General features: G+C 44.5%; 2 protein-coding genes across 6 annotated transcripts in view; one reads left to right on the top strand and one right to left on the bottom strand.

The window, feature by feature from the left end:
* Nucleotides 1–6,825, bottom strand: part of RMND1 (required for meiotic nuclear division 1 homolog) — a 37,382-nt gene extending 30,557 nt beyond the window's left edge. For all 3 annotated transcript variants that reach the window (XR_013814034.1, XM_079781403.1, XM_079781404.1), the window contains exons 1-2: nt 6,476–6,825; nt 2,393–2,907 (exon numbers count right to left, since the gene is read on the bottom strand). Coding sequence is in view for 2 of the 3 variants with exons in the window: in XM_079781403.1 (XP_079637529.1) it covers nt 2,393–2,893 (501 nt within the window). In the remaining variant the exon portion in view is untranslated. The remainder of the gene's footprint in view (nt 1–2,392; nt 2,908–6,475) is intronic.
* The window catches only part of ARMT1 (acidic residue methyltransferase 1), a 130,555-nt gene that overhangs the window by 25,236 nt on the left and 89,195 nt on the right, over nt 1–16,124 (top strand). For 2 of the 3 annotated variants that reach the window (XM_079781396.1, XM_079781397.1), the window contains exons 2-4: nt 10,392–10,497; nt 11,470–11,714; nt 15,541–15,706. In XM_079781396.1, coding sequence (XP_079637522.1) covers nt 10,392–10,497; nt 11,470–11,714; nt 15,541–15,706 — 517 coding nt within the window. Of the gene's footprint in view, nt 1–7,172; nt 7,267–10,391; nt 10,498–11,469; nt 11,715–15,540; nt 15,707–16,124 lie in introns of those variants that run through there. The other variant, XM_079781398.1, reaches the window with a different exon arrangement.

The raw sequence follows: 16,124 nt of genomic DNA, 5'->3' as shown, positions 1-16,124 counted from the left end.
CAACATATTGTTTCTGTTTTTGCAAAACCTCAACTTAAGTCACATCTATTATGTTACACTAGAGGCCCGGTGTATGAAATTCATGCAGGGTGGGGTCCCTCCGCCTGGCCATCTCGCCCAGTCCCAATTGGGGCCGATCAGGCCGGTTGCTGGGGAGGGACCATGAGAGGGACCGTAGGAGGACTCCAGGGCGTGTCCGGCCCTGTCTTGCCCAGTCCCGATTGGCCGGACCCCAGCAGCAAGTTAACCTACCGGTCGACTGGTCGGTCGATCATTTGGTCGGACACTTAGCATAGTAGGCTTTTATATATATAGATCATCTCTCCTACATAAGGCCCTTATGACTCCTGAAATTTGGTGATGGAGGAACTTATTTCTTGTAAGACATTTTTATGTCTTTCTTTTAGACAACAAGAAATATATAACTCAGGAGGATTTCCTCCTTTCTTTAATCATTGGGCTTTGCAGAACTAATGAATTAGTCATACCAGGTACTTGATAATCTTTATTTCTCTGTTCATGTCAATTGTTTGCTCTATTGTAAATGTAATGCTTTTATTACCTCACTTGACACTGTATTAAATTTTGAAAATCTACTTCAAATCCTTCCTTGGAAACAGAAGAAAAGTCCTATAGAAAAATTAAAAAATGGAATTCAGGATAATTGCTCCCGAATCTAAGGCTAGCCCACAGAAGTAATGCCTCTTTGATATTTTATAACCGACAACAAAAAAAAAAGTGACATCTTTGACCTTGTCAGGATCTTCATAAGAAACCTACTTATGCTCATGCTACTAGATAGAACAAAAGAAAAAAGGGAGTTCATCTTCCTCTTTTTGTATCTGCCATGAATTCTGGTTTTCATGTTTAATTTCATCTCAGACACTTAGATACTGGATTTCCTGGACTATCACAAAGTTAAATAATATAATAAAAACATCAGGAGCTAGGAAGAAGAAATGGCGAGAGAAGTTCACATGTAGCTCTTCCATCCTTTATATCCTGGGTTCAGAGAGGCCGTACAAGAATATAAATAAAACCAGAATCCAAAATAAAAATCATTCGTCTATGCCTAACTTCATAATCTGAAGATTAGTAACGAGGGTCTGTAGATCTTTTCAAAGGAAGCCAACAGCCCAGTCAAAAAGCACAACAAGCCCTAGCTGGTTTGGCTCAGTGGATAGAGCGTCAGCCTGCGGACTGACGGATCCCAGGTTCGATTCCGGACAAGGGCACATGCCCTGGTTGTGGGCTTGATTCCGAGTGTGGGGAATGTAGGAAGCAACCGATCAATGATTCTCTCTCATCATTGATGTTTCTATCTCTCTCTCCCCCTCCCTTCCTCTCTGGAATCAATAAAAATATATTTAAAAAAACAGAACGAAAAAAAAAAAAAACACACAACAAAATTAAACATGCTTAGGGTCCACTCAGAATTGAGATGTTCAGACAGACATTCTAACCTGTTTTCTGATAGATTCAGCAGGCCTGATCAAGTTTTAAATATTCTACATTCCTTTAAAAATAAAAAAACCTCACCCAAGGATGTGTTTTTATTGATTTTTAGAGGGAAAGGAAGAGAGGGAGAGAGAGAAATATTGATTGGTTGTTTCCTCCTGTACACCTGACCAGAGACCAAACCCGCAATCAACTGAGCCACCTGACCAGGGCCACATTCCTATTTTTTAATGATGAGAAATACAGACATAAAAAAAAATCTCTTTGCCTCTTTTCCATCCTTTCCAACTTAATAAACATTTATTAAGTACAAGGCACAGTCCTAGGTATTATGCAAGATAGGAAGGTTAACAAAGGCCTTGATTCTGACCCTAAATATTTCTCATTTAGAGGGGAAATGTGATTATAGCTAATAAATTCCCATAGACCTTGTAACAGAGAACAAAAATACCCCTTCAACCTTCAAAGAATAAAAAAGCAAAAACCTTCCCACTGCCTTTTGATTTGACCTTGCCACCTCATTTCACCACCCCACCCATGCAGTCCCATGGACTAATGAATGCTTACCTTTCAGTTACTAAAACATTATTTTTAATTTAATAAAGAATTCCTTCAGTCTGATTTTTTAAAAATAGGTGTTTTTTTACGGGACCATTCCTAGACTGCATTTAATACTAGTCTTGTTTTTCAACGTTTCCTTAGGCCAATAACTAACCCTTTCGTAAACTCTATTTGTATATTTAATCGCCTATAGTTTGTCTTTATATGTCTCACTCATTCTTAACATTAAGATTTTGATTCCCTTTGAATATAATAAGTTTTACTCTTTGGCTTCAAAGAGCTTGATGAAAAAACGGCTGAGCTGTGTGCGATCCATGCTAGCTTCGAGAGGGAGCGATTACTCCTAACCCCAAGGCCCCCACCACGTTTTTACCTCGTTCACGGACAGAACCGGAAGGTTGGTCCTGGACGGTTGCCGGGTCCTCGAAGCTTTCAGTGGTCTCTTGATCTGCGGAAAGTCTTGTTTAGGAACAAGCGTTTCTGTTGACGCAGATGAGCAATGCCTCTCGATTATTTTTATAAACCACTTAGGGCCTAATCGATTTGGTTTGTCAGTCAGCCGGTGAGTGCCCAAAGACTTCCTGGTGGGGAGGTGTGCCTGTCCATCTTGGCAGCGTGCAGGGCTGAATGCAGAGAATACGCTTGTGCTTGATGCGTTCGGGTTCATTTCCAGGACCCGGGACTCATTCAGACCCCCGGCTGCGGGATCGGGAAAGAACAAGCCCACGGCGTGACTTCTCGCCAGGGCGCCGCGGGCTGCGCTCTCAAGTTCCTGAAGTGGCTTTCCTGTTCCATGAACCAGTCCTCGGCGCTGACATGCTTTCGATAAAACGCAGGGAGATCCGGCCAGGGCATGGAGAAGTCTGGCTGACATGACCACATCCCAAGCTGGAAGGAAAAGAATGCAAAGTTCAGGTGTTGTTGTTGTTGTTGTTTAAAGTTTCAAAAAATACATAATATTTTCCTAGGCAACAGGCATATTTCTGTAAAAATATTTGCAAAACAGACATCTTAACCTAAGTCTAGCAAAAAAAAAAAAAAAAAGGTTACAAACTAGATACAAGTATTTCTGCTACTTTTCCTTTAATCAACCTTTGGCCTTTATTCTGGAAGATTACAAGATTATAAAGCTGACAGGACAAGGGTCTTAAAAAAGAAAGAGCTGCGAGAACTCTGCATTTACTTCATTAGCGTATCTATTATTTAAAACCTGTCCTTATAAATCCCTTTATTCAAAGTGTATGCAGCCTTTACAGTGAGCTGGGGTCAGGCATGCTTCCCTGAAAGGACAGGGTCCTGCCTTCATGGTGCCAACAGTCTCCTGGGGGGACAGGATTTTCATCTGTTCACTGTCACTCAGTGGAAGGCCCCAGGCCCTAGCCAGACCTATTCCAAGGCACTGAGAATCACGCAGCAGCTTGCCCCATTCTGCAGGGAGAGGCAGGGAAGGTTCCCGGGAAGATTGAAGCTGCTACTCGAAGGGGAAGGTGCTTTTCAGGTTGGGGGTGGGCATGGCAGTGAGGATGTGGGATGTCAGACAGACACAGACACATAGACACACACTCCACATAAAGAAAACAGACTACATAAGTAATTTCCCCTATTATTTATAGTATAGAATATTTGTTCTTTCAAAGTAAGCCTGTAATAGGCAATTAATAAAATGTTATAAAATCACACGTTAGGTGTGGAGCTACAAGTGGGAGTCAATGATCGCAGGATTCACAGTTTAGCAGGGGAAACAGACACATGAATGTTGTGAGCACTAAAGCACACATTGCTGTTGGGCCTGGGAAGGGAGCATCTGGGGTAAGGCGTGGGCAGGACAAAGTCAGAGGTGACACTTGAACTGGGTCTCAAAAGGGCAGAGGGATCAGCCAATCAAACACCCTAGGCACACAGTTCTGTTTACCCAACAAACAAGGGCAACTTCAGGGGAGGCAGGGGTAAGCTGCCTCGGACATCAGCACTGGAAAGAAGCCAGTGGCCGGATCATAAGCGATCCCAGAGCGTTTCTGTGGGTAAGGGGAAGCCAGAGCTTTCAAATGTGAGACTCACAGGGCCAAAGGATGTTTAAGAAATCTATCTTTGGCCCTAGCTGGTTTGGCTCAGTGGATAGAGCATCGGCCTGCGGACTGAAGGGTCCCGGGTTTGATTCTGGTCAAGGGCACATGCCTGGGTTGTGGGCTCAATCCCCAGTGGGGGCATGCAGGAGGCAGCCGATCAATGATTCCCTCTCATCATTGATGTTTCTATCGCTCTCTCCCTTCCTTTCTGAAAATAAAGAAAGAAAGAAAGAAAGAAAGAAAGAAAGAAAGAAAGAAAGAAAGAAAGAAAGAAAGAAAGAAAGAAGGAGAGAAAGAAAGACATCACTCACTGAGAACTATCTACCTACCAAGTGCTCTGATCCACCTGACAATAATCCTAGAAGGCATTTAAAGGTCGGGAAACTGAGGCTTAAAGAGGCTAACTGGTCAGTTAGCACGTTGCAGAGATGTAATGAAAGCCGAGGCTTTCCCAGTTCCCAAAACAACACTTGCACCCATAGCACTGCACCACCTCCCTTTAACAGGGTCGGAGGGAGGAGGAGAGGACGGAGGTGGGGCGTGTTTAGGGTTAGGGTGGGGCAAAAGCTGGTTTACAATTATTCATATGGAAAATAATACAGTAATCAACAAATAATAATACCAGGTTCCATCTCCAGCCAGAGCACACACAAGCAGCACTCAAAGCCCTGGCTGGTGTCCCTCAGTGGTTAGTGTCGGTTCTACAGAAGGAATGATTAAGCTCTTCTCCCCTCTTTCTTCCATGCCATTTAATGTTTCCTCTTTACCGGCACATTCCTATCAGCACACAACGATGCTTTAATTTCTCCCATCTCATAAAAACAACTCTCCCCTGACTCCATCTTCCCTCCCATATACTGTACCTTTTTTCTGAGCTCCCCTCTTTTATTTGCTGACTCCTCGTCCCTGATTTTTCTCAAACCCACGCCAATCAGGCTTTCATCCTGAACACTTTACCGCTTGTCAAGGTCACCAATGACCTCCACATTTCCAAGTCCAACGGGCACTTCTCAGTCTTCGGTTTACCGGACTTGTCAGCAACATCTGACACAGTTGATCACTCCACCCTCCGGGAAGCACCTTCTTCCCTGGGCTTCCAGGAGTCCACACGGGCCACTTACCCACCACCCTGGTCGCCTCTTTGGTCTCTTTTGCTGGTTTCTCAGCCCCTCAAGAATGGAATGAGCTAAGGCTCAGTATTTTCGCCACTTCTCTTCTCTAGTCTCAGATCTTGGTGAGCTCACCCAATCTCATGATCTTATATACCATCTTACCCCTTAATGAATATCAAAAACTTACCTCTAAACCACTCTCATTCACATAAAAAAATGTAACATTCTCAAAACTCAGTTTCTGAAATCTTCCTACAAATCCTATTCTTCCCACAGTCTCTCTCCCCCTTTCATGAAATAGCAATCACATCCTTGTCTTTGCTAAAGCCCATAACCTGGAGGCCACCTTGGTTCTTCTCGTCATTCTCTATACCCAACCTGTCAGCAAACCCCACTCGCTTTATTCCAACTAGTTCTTACCACCCTGGTCCAAGGTGCCATCTCTCCCAAAGGTTATTGTAATGGCCCCTTATCTTATCCTCCCTGTCTGTTCTTGGACTCCTGCAGATTCTTCTCAACACAGTGACCAAAGTGATCCTTTGAAAACTTAAGTCAGATCACATCTTTTCTTTGTAGGAAATGTGACAATGGCCTCATATTTCACTTGAAATAAAAGCCAAAAATGTTAAAATACCTTGTGTGGCCCTGCATCCTCTGGCTCTGTAGCACTCTAACATCTCCTACAGCTCTTTCCCTTGCTCATTTTGCTCATCACTCTGGCCTCTGGATCTTGGCATTTACTGTTTCTTATGCTCTTCTCCTAGGTTTCTGCACAGTCAGCACCCAGTCTCTGTCTTCCTCCCCCTTATAGTTCTCCTTTGCATTTAACATCCCTTGCATACCTTATATTTTCAGTTTATTAATTCACACAACACATGTGAACTGAGTTCCTATCATGTGGGAGACACCGTCCTACTTGCTGAAAATACAGGAAAACGGCTAAAAATCCCTATCTTTTGAACTTTACATCGCAATGGGGTAACAGACAACAAACATAGTAAATCAGCAATATATAAATTAAACAGTGACAATGCTAGAAGGAAAAACAGAAGAGGAAGGGATAGATGTGTCTCCCCTTTAAACGTCTGCGGAGTGAGATTTGTCTCTGGTTCACGCTGTCCCCTTGGCCATAGTGCCCAGCACACGTCAGGCACTCAACGCCTATCTTCTGTATGCCATACAAAGCAGCTCCTCAGTTCTTGGGCACATTTTCTAAGCAAACAGTATCAGCGGGGCTACGATTCCATGGCTCAGTGACCTTAATCTTTGGGAACATACCTTCCAATGCCTTAATTTCCAAGATATTTCACCTTTGCAGTTACCGCTTTGCACTGGCACAAAAAGGCGTTCCGTAAGTGTGTGTGGATTGAGTGCTTTTCACTCCCGGCGAAGTGGACCAAAGATCACCGTTATGGGCAGAGGACCACAGCGGTCCCGGGGAGACCCGTGACGCGAGAGGTGCAAGGCCGGCGGGGGGCCACTGCGCAGGGCCACGCGAGCTGCTAGGGCGGGCAGTGCACTAACCTCTCCGCCGGAACGGAGGGCCTGGCTGCGGAGAAAGGAGAGCGGTGGCGGCAGCTTCCCCTTCCCCAAAGCCAGCCCACTCCTGCCCCGGGCCTCTCCCAGCGCCCGGCGCTGCGCAGGCGCACAGCGCTCCGGGCCCGGCAGAGCGCGAGCCTCCCGGGCCACGTGACTGCCCGGCCACGTGACCGCGCCGCGACCTTTTCCGCTCCCTGGTCCCTGGGACCTCCCGGTGCCCGCTGGCTTCCGCCTCCCGCCCGCTTCCTGATTCCGCTTCTCAGGTCGCCCTCCGCTGTCCCCGCCTCCGTCCCCGGAAGATCTCCGCGTCCTAGAGCCGGCCATTGTTTGTCTCTCCCACGGGCACCGAATAAAGTTTCTTCGTTCAAAAGCCCTTTTTTTTTTTTCCAGCCGCGGCGCGGCCTTTCTCAGCTCCTCCTCCGCGCCGGCCCCGCCTCCCTTCCTGCGGCGGGTGAGACCCCAGCGCGGGCGCGGGGAACGCCGAGGGCGATGGCCGGCTCTCCGCCGCCTCTGTCGGGACAGGACGAAGGGTCGGTGTCGCCGCTTGCCTCGCCCAGTGCCCCCGCTCTTTTTCCTCTTCCCCAGTTTTGCGTGAAGCCGGTCCTCGCCGGGAAGCTGCGGGTAACCGGCGGGGAAGCCGCGCGGGCGGTTCGGTCCTGCCGGCGGGTTCCGCTTCCCCGGGCGGCTGGCGGCGCGGCGGCGGGGGCGCGGCGGGGCCGGGGCGAGGCTCCTGGCTGCGGCCGCTCGCCCGGCTCCACGCTCGGGTCGGCGGCTCCACGCTCGAGGTCGGCGTCGCAGCATCGTCCTTGCGGTGATTCGTGGCCTCTCCTGACCCGGGAACGGGCGGGGAGTCCCGGCTGGAACTCACCGTGACCCCTGCCGGGACCATCCGAGCGCTGTAACGCGCTCACAGGAATTTGCACTGGCAGCCCCCTGTCTTTAAAGCGATGTGGACTGCCTTTCCTCCCCCGCATGGCAGCCTGGAGAGTGCCCGATGCCCTCCTGCCCCTTTTCTGCAGAGCATGGCTTTCGTGGTTCCATAAACGCTCTTTGTTTGGGGGGGGGGGGGGGGAGGTGGTGTTAAAAATTCTCTGTAAAAGGAATCTCAGATGGAGCGAGAAATGTGTTCCTTCTAGAATGTCGATTAGATGAATGCATACTCCTGCCATTAAAAGTCCTGCTAGGTAAAGTTGTGGACACCGTAAAAAAAAAAAATCCATTTGTATACATTGAATGGTCGCGTTTATATTGGAGTTACGCCCTTATTCCAAAATACTGCAAAACACAAGAACACTGATAAGGAAGTGACCTCCCTGGAGTGGATGGAGGCCCGAGAGACACCATGGCCCCCCATTGAAGCGGGCACTGAGGGGTGTTTGCTTCCTGTGGGAGCCCCGGCGCCTCGGGCCTCCCCGCAGCCCTGACCCGGAGGAGGGTACCTTGACCCCGAGTCCAGGCCTCGGGGCAGATTGAGTAGCTGGGGAAATAGCAGTCCGTACTTGACAGCCAAGTGCAGTCTTCAAAGGACTGTCACTTTCTGTATCTGCTGCTTTGGAAAATTCAAGTGTCAACTCATTTAATGTTCCTTCTCTTCCCCCAGGGAATTAGTAGTGTTTTAAAAAACATTTTAAAATTGATTTTAGACAGAGAGGGAGAGAGAGAGAAAGAAACATTGATTTGTTGTTCCCCTTGTTTATGCATTCCCTGGTTGATTCTCGTATGTGCCCTGACTGGGTATCAAACCCACAGCCTTGGCATATTGGGATAGCACTCTAACCCACTGCGTTCCTGTGCCAAGGCCTCATAGTGACTTTTAAAAGTTAAATTCTGATTGCAATGGTCATTGCACCTATTATAACCTAATCACTTTAGGTTACGCAAAGTAACACAGAATCAGTGTTTTCTGATTTTTTAAAATTTATACCTAAAAAAATGTTCATATCGATGTTAGAGAGAAAGGGGAGAGGGAGAGAGAAACATCAACATGGATATCGGCTGCCTCCTGAACACCCCCCACTGGGGATTGGGCCTGCAACCAGGACATGTGCCCTGAGCAACCTCTTGGGGCACGGGTCAGTGCTCATCCACTGAGCCATGCCAGCTGGGCTTCTGTGTATAGTTTTATAGTTGTCTTTTGAGGAAACATGAGTTACTCAGGGTATAACCCAATATTAAAAAAAAATTTCAGTAAGCTGTTTGAGTTTTTATATTTATTTTTAAATTGATTTTTAGAGAGTCAGAGAGAGAAACATCCGTGTGAGAGTGAAACATCCATCATCTATGGGTTGCCTCCTGCACGCTCCCTGTCTGGGATGGAGTGGGCCATGACCAACGACGTGAGCCACACTGGCCAGGGGGATAGTTGAGTTTTCAGAAGTGTGATGACCCCAAGTTAAAGTTAGAATAGGCGTTTGGGCAGAGGTATTTACAAAATGATTGTGTCAGCTTTCTCCCATCCAAGTACTAACCAGGCCCGACCCTGCTTAGCTGACGCGATCGGGCGCGTTCAGGGTGGTATGGCCTTAGACTTGTGTCAACTTTCCTTGTTTTTACTTTGTCTCTGATGACCTGCAGATATAAGTGATTGATCAGCTAAGTTTTGTGCTCTCTGAAAACTGCACAGAATTTCACCAATTGCCAAAGTCTGCTTTTTTCTGTGTGCTGTATTTTGTTACATATAAAATGATAATCTGTAAATCTTGGTTTTTGTAGGTCTAAACTCGACTATGTTTAATTTTTAAAGCAAATATACTCAAGTTTTTCTTTATCTCTAGCTTTCTTTGACACTTTTAGAAAACCACTATTTTTTGATTGGGAGTGTGAGCTGGTAACATGCCTTAATTTTGCTTAGGGACAGAACAGGATGGAAGGGGTCATTGTGAGGTAGAGAAGGCAGCAGGAAAAGCCTTTGAAAAGAATTAAAATGGGCTAAGACCGTGGTCGGCAAACCGTGGCTTGCGAGCCACATGTGGCTCTTTGGCCCCTTGAGTGTGGCTCTTCCACAAAATACCATGGCCTGGGCGAGTCTGTTTTGAAGAAGTGGCGTTAGAAGAAGTTTAAGTTTAAAAAATTTGGCTCTCAAAAGATATTTCAATCGTTGTACTGTTGATATTTGGCTCTGTTGACTAATGAGTTTGCCGACCACTGGCGTAGGACAGAGAGAAGAAAAAAGCAGGATCATAAATATCTTTGTTTTTCTAATACATTAGTGTCTTCCAGGCCGTTTTACATCCATGGCCTTGTTCATCTAAGTAGATGATGTCACTTCACTTAGTAATTGACGTGGGAGGAGAGCCTGTTTGATTTTTAGAGTAATTCTTTTTTATTTTTTCTGTCCTATCACATCGTTAAAACTAGTTTCTGATTAAGGAGAATAAAAGTAATAGACTGGGAAAGATAAGGATTTAACAGATTTCTGGGGAGAATCTGGGGTTAGAGGCACAAAGACTGCCTAGCTTTGATGACATACCAGAGAAGTTTTCAGATTTTCCTATGTCTTAATATAGTGGTAGCCAGACAATGCTGATTTTCCTTATAATGGTTGTATGAAAAGGAATTTGAATTTAAATGAGTTGACCCAGAAACTGAAAGATGACAAATCTTGTGTTATCAATGCTACTAAGTTATACACTATGTATGTGATTCTTTCTTCTAGGTCATTTGCATATCTTACAATTAAAGACAGAATACCACAGATCTTAACCAAGGCTATTGATACATTGCATCGACATAAAAATGAAATGTTTGAGAAACATGGAGAGGTATGAAATGTATTTGAACTTTAATTATTTTCGTAAATCTTTAATAAGCATACTAAGCAATTTCCCCTCGTTGATAATGGTCATTCCACTTGAAGATAATGAAGGGACTCTAGTTATTAGATGAAACTTAAAAAAAAAAAAAAGGCAGAATAGATAAGGCAGGATAATGTTGATATGAGATGTGTGTGTGTGATTTGATTTTCAACTTAAGAATTCTAAATTTAAATGTTTATAATAGTTTGTAAAGACATAAGATGTAGTTTTGTAATATAGTATTTCTTCTTAAGTTTAGGTCCATAAGAATGTGCTACCTTAGAGGAATTATTTATGTATAGATACTTATATATAAAGTATATATAAATTTTAATTATATATAGACTAGGAGCCCAGTGTGAAATTGGGTGACGTCGCCCACCCACCTGCAGCCCTGCATTGACACTTGAACCTGTCCACGCAGAGTTCGGGTGCGCCTGGCCCCCCCCCCCCCCCCCCCCCGCAAACCCTCTGGCCTTCTCTGGCCGCTTCAAGCCCCGCCCTCAGTCCCTCGAGTCGCCTTGGGCTGGTCCCGCCTTCTCCGAGTGCCTCCGCACTTCCACCCCATCTCTGGAACAACGCAGTGGCTCCGCCCCGTCATGGCCCCAGAGGAGAGCGTGGAAGCCTCCCGCCCGCTGCGCTGTGCTCCTTTCCCGGGCAGGTGGGCCGCGGGGCACTCAGAGTGCGAGCGGTGGGTGGTGAAGAACGGCTGAGGGGGGCGCTATGGGCTCTCGCCCCTGCCCTCCCGGGCTTGGGATGGTCCTGCCTCCTCTGGGTGCCTCCCTGCTTCCAACCTGTCTCCAGAGCAACACCCCAGCTAATATGCTAATGACCTGGTCATTATCCGCTACGGCATATCGGCCATTAGCATGTTAGCTCTTTATTAGCATAGATTATCTATTTTTAATATATGTAAATGTTTCTTCCATATTTCTGTAGAAAGGCATAGAAGCTGAAAAGAAAGCAATTTCTCTTCTTTCTAAATTGCGGAATGAATCACAAACAGACAAACCCATTGTCCCCTTGGTTGAGAAGTTTGTTGATACTGACATATGGAATCAGTACCTAGAACATCAACACAGTCTTCTAAATGACAGTGATGGAAAACCAAGATGGTTCTACTCACCATGGCTGTTTGTAGAATGCTACATGTATCGTAGAATTCATGAAGCAGTTATCCAGAGGTAAGTGTATAACCATCAAATAAATGTTCAGATAACTTATGCTTTTTCTGAAATTATAAAATGATAAGTTTAAAAATAAAAACCAGTGGAAACATGAATTTAGTTCAACAGATACTAATGGCACTACTGGAAATGCTGCAAATGTAACCACTACAATTGATTCTTGGCAGTTAAAATCTACATGCCCAGAGTAGACATAAGATTGAATAACTGAAGTAGGAACTAATTAAAAATTCTTATAAAAACTTATTTTTCTTCATGAGGAAAAGAAATTATACTTATTGAGAAAAAAATGTTAATTTGAAATAATTATCCTATCTAATAAAGAGGGAATATGCTAATTGATCCTCATGCCGTCGCAAAGATGGCGGTGCCCACAGCCAATAAGGAGGGAACATGCTAATTGAGTGCCATGCCTTCAAAGATGGCAGTGCCCACAGCCAATAAGGAGGGAATATGCTAATGAATGCCACACCCTCAAAGATGGTGGCACCCACAGCCAATAAGGAGGGAATATGCTAATTGACCGCCATGCCCTCAAAGATGGCAGCACCCACAGCCACAAGATGGTGGTGCCCAGTCCCCTCAGCCCCGCTGGGGCAGCAGGCACGTGGCAAGGCCGGGCCTGCCCCCAGGCAGATCCAGCCATTCCGTGCGCCTGCCTCTGGAGTCCCCCAACCCCTTCAGCCCCCCAGCCACCCAGGGCCACCCGAGGCTCAGGTAACCAGGGCCGGCCGAGGCTTGTGCTGCCGGCAGTGGCAGCAGCAGAGGTGTGATGGGGCGTCTCCTTCTCCTGATCTCCGGGTCGCCTCCTGCCCCTGAGGGCTCCCGACTGTGAGAGGGGGCAGGCCGGGCTGAGGAACCTCCCCTTCCAGTGCATGAATTTTCATGCACTGGGCCTCTAGTTTATTATAAAAAAGGGCAAAATAAACATTTGTTTTATTTATAAAACTAGATTATATGTCAGTTAATTTGGTATAAGGAATCAATAGCACAGAGAAAATAGAAGACATTTTTAAGCTTTTATTAAAGTGTAATGTACATAGAGACCAGTGCACATCTTCACTGTCCAGCAACTTTACCAGAACATGCTTGCGTCCCTAGTGTCCCGATCAAGAGGCAGACCCTGCCTAGGACTCCAGGAGCCCCCATGGACCCCCTTCCATTCACTACCATCACGGCCCCTCAAGGATAACCACTGCCTTGATCTGTGTTAGTTTTGCTTGTTTTAAAATTTCATTCCAATGAAATTACACGGGATGTAGTTTGGTATCTGATTTCTTTCATTCAGTATTGTGTTGCTGAGATTCATCCCTATTGTTTGCATATAATTGTAAATAACTCATTTCTATATAGTATTGCTATATATGAATATATCACAATCTTTTTAGCTCTTTTGTTGATAGGTATTTGAATTGTTTTTAGTTTGAGGTTATTATAAAGAGTGCTGCTTTAGAGGGAAGGTGAGGGAGGGTGGATAGGTGGGAAGAGATCAACCAATGAACTTGTATGCATATATACATAACCCATGGACACAGACAATAGGGTGGTGAAGGCCTGGGGCGGGGAATTTGGGTAGGAAATAAGGGAACATGTAATACTTTAAATAGTAAAGATTTTATTTAAAAAAAAAGAGTGCTGCTATAAACATTCAAATTCATGTTTTGGTGAACATACGTGTGTATTTTTGTTGGGGATGTACCTAGGAGTGAACTACCAGGTCATTGTGTATGTACATAAGCAGCTTTAGTAGATTCTAAAATAGCAAACATTTAAAAATCAGAAATCATACATAGTGATGTGAGTTTACTCTCTTAAATACAAGAAATAAAGCTCATTCTTAATATGAGGTGTGACTTTAAACTAATGAACGATTTGTTAATAAAAAACTAGAACAGCCCAGCTGGCGTGGCTCAGCGGTTGAGATCGATTGAGGGCTCCATCCCCACTAGGGGGCGTGCAGGAGACAGCCGATGGATGTTTCTCTGGCGTGGGTGTTTCTGTTTCTCTATCCCTCTCCCTTCCTGTCTCTCTAAAATCAGTAAAAAACATATTTAAAAAAATAAAACACTAGAACAAAGGTTGGGAAAGTTTTTTTTGTAAAAGGCCAGATAGTAAATATTTCAGGCTGTGGGGCCTCATGGTCTGTGTCGAAGCAAAAGCAGCCCTGGACGCCACATAAACGAGAGAGCATGGCTGTGTTCCAATTAAACTTCAGTTATGGGCACTGGCATTGTAATTTCATGTCACAAAATAGTCTTTTGATTGTTTCCAACCATTCAAAAATGTAAAACCATTCTTAGCTTGCCGGTCAAACACAACAGCTGTAATTTGCTGACACCAACACTTGAGCCTATGTATCCAACCAATTTTTATTTTTTAAGTCGCCTGGAGAGACGGATTTATTTCAGCAGTGCTGCCATTGCTAAAAACACCTTTTCATTCTTTGGAATTTCTTTCAGAGCCAGTTCACCAGCCTCAAAATGAATATGTCTCATTATTTTTTAGTCACTCCTCATTTTTGACCAAAAATGTTTTACTCCATTTGATTTATACACCTCATTCTACTGACAATGCTCTGAGTGACTTTTGGCTGTCTCCAAAAAGAAATTAACTCCAAAGGGTGAAGATAAGCGATCACCGACAGGACGTTTAACAATGTGCCACAGGTCCTGAAGAACATTCCAAAAGTGCTCTGAGCAATGGCAGCATCTTTGGAATAAGGGAGCACTCCCAAGGTGGCGGGTGCTGGAAGGAGGCAGCACTCATTTGGATTATACAGTCTGGTATGTTTTTGTTTTTAAATCAATCCCATTAACTCAGTCATGTTGTTTTCCCCCTAAGGTAGCTACATGAGTAGATCTAAATGTACCCTAATTTAGAAGATCAGGTCATCTGAATGTCTTTACAGCTGATTTTGTTTAGGCCGTTCAGTTAGTATTTATACCTTCTTAGTTATGTTTTTTTGTAGGGCAATATTAATATTATTTGATCTCATTGGACAGCATGAGGATGTAGCACATCATGGCACATATATCACCATTGGTCACAGTCAACTTGGGATTAAAAGTTACCCAAAAAAGCCACAAAAAAACCCCCAAACATAAACGATCAAAATAGGTCATTATAATAAAACTTACATTAGTATTATCTGCTTTATCTCAAGTAGTCATTGTGTTCCCATAATGCTTCTATATTCGAATCTTAGTGTTTACTACATTACATTCAGATACTCTGTTTCTATCCATATGTTTGTTCTTTGGAATCCAGCCACATCGAGCACCCAAAAAATGTTTGTTAAACTGAAGCAGTTGTTTTAAAATTTTATTTCTCTTTCTCCGTTTGCCCTGGAAACGGGGTAAATAATTATGAATATGGTCACCAATTATTTAATATTTCCAGGGCACTTTTGACAGTTAATTAAAATGAGTTTGGGGGATTTTGTGTACTTTGATTATCATTTTTGTGTAACTTGACCTATGTTATACGTAGTGTCTGTTACCTGTCACTTTATATATATATTATTGATTTCAGAGGGGAAGGGAGAGGGTGAGAGAATCATTGATCGGCTGCGTCTTGCACACCCCCTGACCGGGGATCGAGCCCGCAACCTGGGCATGTGCCCTGACCGGGAATTGAACCTGAGACTTTTTGGTGCGTGGGATGACGCTCAACCACTGAGCCACTCCGGCTGGGCAGTTATCTGTCATTTTTGAGACCAAATGCTACTCTTCTCTTTCCTTTAAAGAATTGCAGTTACTCAAATGTGTGGGGAAAAGATGCAGATTTATATAAATGTTTCACTTATGTTTTTCTTTCACTTTAGTCCACCAATTGATGACTTTGATGTATTTAAAGAATCGAAAGAACAAAACTTCTTCGAGTCGCTGGAATCCATCACGGCTTTATGTATTCACCTGCTAGAGCTCTTGAAAACAGTTGAGCACCTGGATGAAAATCAGCTGAAAAATGAGTTTTTTAAGCTTCTTCAGGTAAATGTGATCATTCATCTCCTGAGTATATTTGTTGAGTTAAATGGTTAAAAAACAGACTGGTACACATTTAACAACAAAGCCCGTATAGACATTGGCATTTTAGTTATCATGGATCGTTTATCATTTTAGTAGTAGTGTTATTCAAGAGATGACAGTCCATTTAATCTCTGAAATGGGTTTGCAATCTCTTCTACTGCACCTGCGGGTGATGCTCGTGGCTTCGTGGCTTCTGTCCTTCTTGAGAGAATACTTCACAGTTACTTGGTCGGCCCAGCCTGACTTGGGCTTCCGTGTCTGCTTTGTCGCTTTTTTGTGGTTGGACCTGAGCAAGCTACTTCATTTCTCTGAGCTTTCTGCGTCTGTTCAATGACGGTGGTATTGAACACCTCATAATTTGGTGTGAGAAACTGGATTC

This window comes from Cnephaeus nilssonii (assembly GCF_951640355.1).
Source record: "Cnephaeus nilssonii genome assembly, chromosome: 9".
Taxonomy (NCBI): domain Eukaryota; kingdom Metazoa; phylum Chordata; class Mammalia; order Chiroptera; family Vespertilionidae; genus Cnephaeus; species Cnephaeus nilssonii.
Note: the sequence above shows the minus strand (reverse complement) of the source record. Positions and strands in the feature narration are given on the sequence as shown.